General features: G+C 51.0%; 1 protein-coding gene across 1 annotated transcript; it reads right to left on the reverse strand.

The window, feature by feature from the left end:
* Window positions 1-6,233: 6,233 nt before the first annotated feature.
* On the reverse strand, window positions 6,234-8,500 carry Mocs3 (molybdenum cofactor synthesis 3). The gene has a single exon (XM_085696982.2). It carries the CDS (start codon window positions 8,335-8,337, stop codon window positions 6,961-6,963), a length of 1,377 nt encoding a protein of 458 aa, XP_085553108.1. The 5' UTR covers window positions 8,338-8,500; the 3' UTR covers window positions 6,234-6,960.
* Window positions 8,501-8,577: the final 77 nt, after the last annotated feature.

Below are 8,577 nucleotides of genomic sequence, written 5' to 3' on the forward strand. Positions count from 1 at the left end.
ACAGCTCTTACACCCTAAATTAACCCATTTCTTTTCATCTATGTGTGATGTGGGAAGTCCTTCTGTATATGTGTTGCTTTTATTGGTTAATGAGTAATGAAGCTGCTTAGGCCTATGGCAGGGCAAAATAGAGCTAGGTAGGAAAACTAAACTGAATACTGGGCGAAAGTAGGCAGAGTAAGAGAGATGCCACGTAGCCACCGAAGAAGTAAGACACCCGCGGAAGCCTGCCAGAACCTTGCCAGTAGGTTACAACCTTGTGGTGATGCGCAGATTAATAGAGACGGGTTAATTTAAGATATAAGCACTAGCTAGCAATACACCTAAGTGATTGGCCAAGCAGTGTTTTAATTAATACAGTTTCTGTGTGATTATTTTGGGTCTGGGCAGCCGGAACGAATGAGCAGTCTCTGCCTACAGACGTGCTCCTCTGAGACTTGTTTACCTCATCTATGAACTTCCCATGTTGCTTCTTTCCAGTCTGGCTAGAGACTCCTCATGACTCCCCGACTCTGCCCTTCTTCCCAGCATTCTCTTAACCTGGTTCTCATGCCTAACCTTGTCCTGCCTAACCATCAGCCAATCAGCTCTTTATTAACCAATGAGAGTAGTACATATACACAGTGTACAGACTGTTCCACGGCAGACTACTTCCTGTTGCCTGCATATCGGCATGTGACACTCCTCCATCACCAGGTCTGCCTGCACCCTGTCATGCTCTCCGCCATGATGATAAAGGACTAAACCTCAGAAGCTGTACATGGAACGCTGCAGCTAAATGTTTTCCTTTATGAGAGTCGCCCTGGTCATGGTGTCTTTTCACAGCAATGGAAACCCTAATGAAGACAGCTGGGGACAGTGTTATTTCCTTCTGTTGTCACGTGTTCTCATGTTTGTTGTCATTTCATGTGTTCATGAGTGTGTGCACATCAGTGTGTATGTACATGTGTGTGTTTGAGCATGTGCACTCATGTGCACAAGCCAGAGGACAGCCTCAAGCATCATTCCTCAAGAGCCATCAACATTTCTTTAGGTTTTGTTTTTTTCTTCCTTCCTTCCTTCTTTCCTTCCTTCCTCCCTCCCTCCTCCCTCCCTCTTTCCTTCCTTCCTTCTCTTCTCTTCCTCCTCCTCGTCCTCCTCCCTTTTAAACAGGGTCTTTTACTGGCCTGGATTTTGCCAAGTAGACAAGGTTAGTTGACCAGTGAGCCCAAGGGATCTGGCTCCCTGCACTTGAATTACAAACACACACCACCACCCAATGGTGGTGGCACAGGCCTTTAATCCCAGCACTTGGGAGGCAGAGGCAGGCAGATCTCTGTGAGTTCAAGGCCAGCCTGGTCTACAAGAGCAAGTTCCAGGACAGATAGGATTGTTACACAGAGAAACCCTGTCTTGAAAAACCAAATACACACACACACACACACCTCCTCCACCACCACCCCCACCACCACACCTGCCTCTATTTTTAATCTGTGTTCTGGAAATTAAACTCAGGCTCTTGCGCAAGACAGGCGCTTCACAGACTGAGCCATCTTTCCCAGCTCCATGTTTTGGGTTTTTGAGACAGTTTGGCTATTTACCCCAGACTGGCCTGGGACTTGCAGTCATCCCCCTGCCTTTGTGGGTCGCAGGTGTGGGCCCCATACGTGGCTTTCTGCTGTTTTAACAACGCCGTCTGTGGGTCTGGGTTCTGCAAGAAGCAGGTAGTGAAAGCACGGTTTTGCTCAGGCTCCTGCTCAGGGCTGGATGAGGCGCCCTTGGGTAGTGATGGGCAGGCGGGCAGCCTTGATTGTGCTCAGGGATGGAGGAGGCACCCTTGGGTAGTGATGGGCAGGTAGGCAGCCTTGATTGGGCTCATGGCTGGAGGAGGCGCCCTTGGGTAGTGATGGGCAGGGAGGCGGCCTTGATTGTGCTTGCTTCCCTTCTTTCACCCTTTAGAGGTCCCATAGGCTCGCTTGCCCTTTAAGATGCTGACACTGTTGTTTGGGAGAGTAAGCCTGGGCTGCTGCTGTGAGATTTTCTCCTCCGCCTGGCACCGTGACCCCACACCGCCAGGACTGGACAGGATAACCAACTAGGGAAAATGAATCTGGACTTCGGCTGCTTTTATCTCAGAACTCACAGGGCAAGGGCACTGGCGCTCAGCCTTTTACCCTTTGGGACTTGAGTGCACTTGCACTGTCAAAGCACAGGGCAGCCCTTGGACACGAACTTGACCCAGGGACTATGATAAAGACTTCCTATTAGAACCTGGATCTATTGCTGGTTTTTCCTATCGGAGTTTATTTAATCCACTCCCAAACCTCTGAAGAGCAATAGAACAAAGCTCAGTGTAACCTAAGGTGGGAAGAATAACAGGCAATTCATTTTCAAAACAGAATACTAAGTAGCTTTTGTCTTGATGAGCGCATGCGTCTCCAGCCCAGGGCTGAGGCACTTCAGGATGTACAAGAAAAATGGTCTAACATGGTGGGCACACCAGTCAATCCCGGTGCTGGGGGGGCGGGGGGTGAGGCAGCAGGAATTTTGTAAGATTGAGGCAAGCCTGAGTAACATTGTGAGTTCCAGAGCAGCCTGAGCTACAGTGTGACATTGTTTCAAAGAAGCAAAAACAAGGGTCTAGGGAGGTAGCTCTGTGAGGAAAGTGCCTGTTGGCCAAGCATGAGGACTTGAGTTCAGATCACAGCAACCTTATGAAAAGCCGTCGCTGTAGTGTGTATCTCTAGGGTTGAAAAGTTCCCTAGAGTTCACTGGCCGGTCAGTCTGGGAGGGAGGGAGGGAGAGGGACAGATTTTTGTCTCAAAGAAATAAGAATGGAGAGTACTAGAGGCCTCCTGTATAGCTATGGCTGTCCTGGAACTAGCTCTGTAGATCAGGCTGGCCTCAAACTCACAGAGATCCGCCTGCCTGTCTCCCGAGTGATGGGATTAAAGGCGTGCACAACCACTACCCAGCCCTGTCCCTGGGATTTAAGGACTCACTCTCCTCTGCAGTGCCCGGAGCTCTGGGAGAGCACAAAGTGTGTCTGCCTTGGTCACTTCAGAGTCCGTTGCTGGGGAACAGAAGGTGGTGGAAACTTTCAGGGAAGCTACATGGAGGCTGAGGCTGAGTCTAATGAGGAAGGACAACCAGAGTCCAGAGGCAAAAGCAGTTCTACCCACTTGCTCACTGCCCCTAGGCTTCAAGAACATTCTTCCAAAGCCCTTTTGCCTGTGGAGCAGCAGCAGGTATAGACAGGTATGTATTCTGTGGGCCTCGCCTGTGGCCTACCATATGTCATGACAGCTAAATTGAGTGGCAGTCCCCAGATGTAAACTAATTTCTGTCCAGTTTGTCGTGATCCAGCTGCCCTCACTCCCCCTGACTTACAGCGGAACTTCCTTGTGGTCTGTAATTGACAAGGATGTTTGTGTTCTTTCTGGCCAGTGGGTCTCCACAGGAGCAGAGGTATAAAAGGTTGCTGGGTAAAATAAAGGTTGCTGTTCTTCCACCTGAAAAGAAGCTTCCGTGTCTCAATCCCGGCGCACACACACACACACACACACACACACACACACACACACACCCGCCAGTCTTGGCTATCCAGGCTGCACTGGCTGCAGCACAGTTCACTACGCATTAACCCTGACCCATTCAACTGTTGGCCCATCTGTAAATACCAGGGGTTCAGCAGCCATTTCAGAATCTGATTAGCTATGACCACACAGAAGCCCTGGGAGAAGTTATTGACCCTGGACACTTAAAGTGAAGACCTAATAATCAGAGTAATAAGTCTGAAGGGTCTGATGCATCTTAATGAGTGTGGCTACACCTTGGGAAATGAGTTACATAATAAAGAACCTGTTAGTTGGGCATAATGGCACATCTTTTAGTCCCAGTACTGGGAGGCAGAGGCAGGCAGGTCTCTTTGAGTTCAAGGCCGATCTGGTCTACATATAAAGTTCCATGCCAGTCAGAGCTACACAGTGAGACCCTGTCTGGAGAGTGAGCCTGTGACTGCTCCCTATAGGTTCACTGCCTGTGCTGTCTCCTTCTGAATGGGGGAAGGTTTGGAAGGGGAAAGGGACACCTGAATCCCCGAGCTTCTTTGTCTAAGAGAGAGCTGGTGACAAGTATGCTCGACTTGTGAAAAGCTTGAGCAACTTAGTGAAACCGTAGCTCAGAATATCATAATTTTGAAAGAGGACTCTGTGAAAGAGGGCTTGCTTAGTTGCATTAAGCTCTAGGTTCAATTCCCAGGGAGTGTGTCTCCGTGTGGTTTTCAACTGGTGTGTTTTCTGTACCTTCTCTGGTGTGATGCCTGCTGGACATGTCCAGGATTGGGGCACATGCTGAAGGGGCCACCTGTCCTGTCTGTGTCCACACCAGCACTTGCCCATCCTTAAAAAAGCTTCTCCTCTGCAGGCAACATTCAGGTTCCAACTACAGGAAGAAGCCGATTTCTTCCTCTTTTTATTTTTTAAGGTTTATTTGTTTCATTTTATTTGTATAAGTGTTTGCCTACATACATGCTGCACACATCTGTGTAGTCACCACGGAAGCCAAAATACACTGTTGAATCCCTTGGAACTGGAGTTACAGGCAGTTGTGAGCCACCATGTGGATGTTGGGAACTGAAGTTGGGTCCTTTGCCTGCTGAGCTATCTCTCCAGACCCCACTTTCCCGTAGTTTTTTGCTTTGTTTTTTGAGACAGGGTCTCTCTATGTAGCTCTAGCTGTCCTAGAACTCACTCTGTAGACCAGGCTGGCCACTCAGAGATCTTCCTGCTTCTGCCTCTTAAGTGCTGAGAATAAAGGCATGTGTCACCACCGCAAGGCTCCAGTAGATTTAAACCTAACCCATTTGGCTCTTCTCTCCTGCTGCTACCAGGAAATAATTCATGGATTTAATTTGGCATAAAACACCACAAGTGCAAAATTCCAAAACTACCTTTATGACTCTCTTTCCCATGCCTTCACTTTAAATCTGGTTAGTCTACCAGGCAGTTGCAAACACTTAATTTTTTAAAAGAGATTTGCTTATACTTGTGTATTTTATGTTTATGGGCATACTGGCTGCACATACATCTGCATACCAGAAGAGGGCATCAGATCCCATTATAGATTGTTGTGGGACACCATGTAGGTGCTGGGAATTGAACTCAGGACCTCTGGGAGAGCAGCCAGTGTTCCTAACTGCTGAGCCAGTTCTCCAACCTACAAAAACATTTTAAAAAAATTACTTGCCATCAGCAGTTCATCAAAACAGCAGAGAAGTCTGACATGGAGGCACAAGCCTGCCAGCCTGGACAGCAAACAAGGCCGTCTCAAAGTAAATGAAAGACTACAGAACAAAGACGTGCAGGTGCATGGCACCTGGGAGTAGTCTTGGTGCACCTGCTCCAGCCCACATGATGTTCAGGGAACCTGGTCAGTGTGGCAGTGTCTCACAGCCAAAAGTAAAGTGTGGCCTAGTTTTGACTCTTACTAATCCCTTTCTTATTTAAAGAAGAAAATAAAAAAAAACAACTATTAGTGTTTTCAAAGAGGTAACTCAGGCCTGCAGAGGGCTTTTTCTAGCTACGGTGCTTTTATCCTTTTAAAAAAAAAAAATTGCCAGAGAAGCTAGGCACTGGTGGTGAGCGGCTTTAATTCCAGCACTTGGGAGGCAGAGGCAGGTGGATCTCTTGAGTTCAAGGCCAGCCTGACCTACAGAGGGCTGGACAGTCAGAGCTACACAGGGAAACCCTGCCTCGAAAAACAATGACCTGTTATACACACTGGAAGTAGTGTGGACTGTCTGCCAGCTCACTGAACTATTTTGTGGTACTGGAAATGAAGCCCAAACTCCTCGGCCTGCTACCACTGACCTACACTCTTACCCACTTCTTACTTTTTGTGACAGGCCTCCCTCGGTTGCCCAGGCTGACCTTGAACACACTCAGATAGGCCTTGAACTTGTGATCCTCCTGCCTCAGCCTCAGAGTAGCTGGGTAGACTGACCTGCACCAACAGGCCTAGTGAAACTGTTTACTTTGTAAACAAATATAAAAACACCTACATAAAAGTTCAGAAATAAAGTGGATGAAATCAAAGTAGACAAAGGGATAGGAGCAAAAGGATGGGACTTGGACTAGAAGATTCCAAAGCAGAACAACCACAATGCACAGTTACGCAAATGTCTCATGTGTAGGGCATTACGGTGGGCACAGAAGCTAAGTACTAGAAAAATGCTAGCAACTTCTAAGGGAAGCTGATGGTCCACAAATCAGTTTCCTTTATTTTGCTACCAAGATTGCACTCTGATATTCATAGCAGGTTTTAGAATGACTAATTTCCAGATAATTGAAAGACTCTGTAGTTATGTCTACAGTGTATATCCTATCACTTTAATTAGAAATAAGACTCAAATATCTTTTTTAAACATTTTTTTTTTTTAGATTTTAAAACGTTATGAGTGTTTTTGCCTGCATGTATGTCTATGCACCAAGATCCTGCCTGGTGCTGGAGAAGGCAAGGAGACATCTGACCTCATGGGACTGGAGCTACAGACAGTTGTGAGCCAGCACAAGAGTGATCCCCTCTGGGAGGGGGCAGCCAATGCTAAGTCACTTCTCCAGCCTCCCAAAGAATACCTCAATGGGCTGAATGCAAGTGTACCATCTGTGAGTAATCCAATTAGACTCAGAGGAAGTAAAACTGTGTCCTAATTAATTCCAGATATAAAATGGATGGCCCAGAGAGCATTTTGATTGCCACAGAGAGGAAACAAAAACCCTGTTACATCCCACACTATAGGCTGAAGGCACACTGTAGAAGGGCCCCAGACACAAGGCAGCTCTCAAACAATTTTAGGCTGCTTTCTCAAAAACCTCCTTGCAAGAGTCTATTTGTTCAGAGGCCATGGACCCAGGCTCTTCCCTACATGACTGAAGATCTTTGAGTTACCACAACCATCCATGTGACCTGCACGCGGCTCCCTCAGTACTGTGGAAACGACTCATCAATTTTGGCGGCCCAGGCCATGAGTCCCCCTACAATATCCTGAACGGTTAAAGAGTCTAGCTCTGGCACTGCCGTTAAGGACTGCAGGACCCTCACAGCTTTCTGGGAGTCATTCCCCAGTTTGCAGATCACATACACAGAGAGAGCCACCCCTTCCTGAGAGTTCCGCTTCCCTTCCCGGAGGGCATCCCCTAAGAGCTTCAGGCTGTCAGCATCCCTCCGGTCCAGCTTATTCAAAGGGATGTGGAGGGCGTGCGGCAGACGACAGATGTCCACCTCCACTTGAGGACGGACGTCCAGCAACACGTGGGGCGCTCCAGAATCCAGAAGTTGCTTGTAATCGGTCACGGAAATCCGCTCCTCGGGGCCCAGGAGCTTCAAGACCCGGCACTTGTCGGTGGCCGAGGAGCCGCAGAAGGCCTCGTAGTCCTGCAGGCGGGTCACGGTGGGCTGCTGCCCGCACACGGCGCAGTCGGGCCGGCGATGCCGCAGTCGGATCCGGCGGAAGTGGCCGCCGAGGCCGTCGAAGAGCAGCAGGCTGCCGCTGTAGGACGGCCCGAGCCCGGCGGCGATCTTGAGCACCTCGAGCGCCTGCACACAGCCCAGCACGCCGGGCACCACTCCGAGGACGCCGCCGTCGGCGCAGTTGGTCACCGTCTCGGCGGGGGGCGGCCGCGGGAAGACGCAGCGGTAGCAGGGACCGCCGTCGCAGTGGTAGACGGTCAGCTGGCCCTCGAAGCGCAGCGCGCTGGCCGACACCAACGGCCGGCCGGCCAGCACGCACGCGTCGTTCACCAGGTAGCGCGTGGGCACGTTGTCCGAGCAGTCGGCTACCACGTCGTAGGCGCGGACCAGCTCGAGCGCCCAGGCCTCGCTGAGCGCGCGCGCGTACGCCACGCACTCCACGGCCGGGTTGAGGCGGCGCAGCGCGGCTGCCGCCGAGCAAGCCTTGGCCTGGCCGGCCCGCGCCTCGTCGTGCAGCACCTGGCGCGCCAGGTTGCTCGTCTCCACCACGTCGTGGTCCACCAGCCCCAGGCGGCCCACGCCGGCCGCCGCCAGATACTGCGCCAGCGGGCAGCCCAGCCCGCCGCAGCCCACCACCAGCACCGAAGCCGATGCCAGGCGCAGCTGACCGCGCACGCCCAGCTCCGGCAACAGCAGCTGCCGGCTGTAGCGGAGGATCTCGGCCCGCGACAGCTCGACCTTGGGCAGCAGCGGCGGCAACGGGACTGGACGCTCGGGCTCCGGCGCAGACGCCAGAGCTGCAGTCAGCCTCCGCTTCAGCGAAGCCAGCTCTTCCTCGTGCCGGGCAATTTCATCCTGTAACGCCGCTACGTCCTCCTGGGCGGCCATGACAGTCTCTTCCGGAAGTAGCCGGGAAGTGACTTCCGTTTCCGGTTACCCATCTCTTAGCGACGGGAAGACTAAGACGCTTCCTAGAGCTTGAGGACATGAAACGAATGGGTGTTCCCTCAGGAAACCTTCGGAGGCGACTTGAAACAGTCGCAGAATCGGAGTCTTTCCAGGAAACCACAATGAGGCCTAGGAGAGCCAAGACTCTCTCGGGCCCCGGAATTTGGTACGCTCCACGCC

The sequence above is a fragment of the Myodes glareolus genome, chromosome 10 (genome assembly GCF_982192425.1).
Source record: "Myodes glareolus chromosome 10, mMyoGla1.1, whole genome shotgun sequence".
NCBI classification, from domain to species: Eukaryota; Metazoa; Chordata; class Mammalia; order Rodentia; family Cricetidae; genus Myodes; species Myodes glareolus.

What these genes read in the sequence shown, in the direction of transcription:
- Mocs3 (XM_085696982.2), bottom strand. Translation starts at nt 8,337, where the DNA reads ATGGCCGCCCAGGAGGACGTAGCGGCGTTACAGGATGAAATTGCCCGG.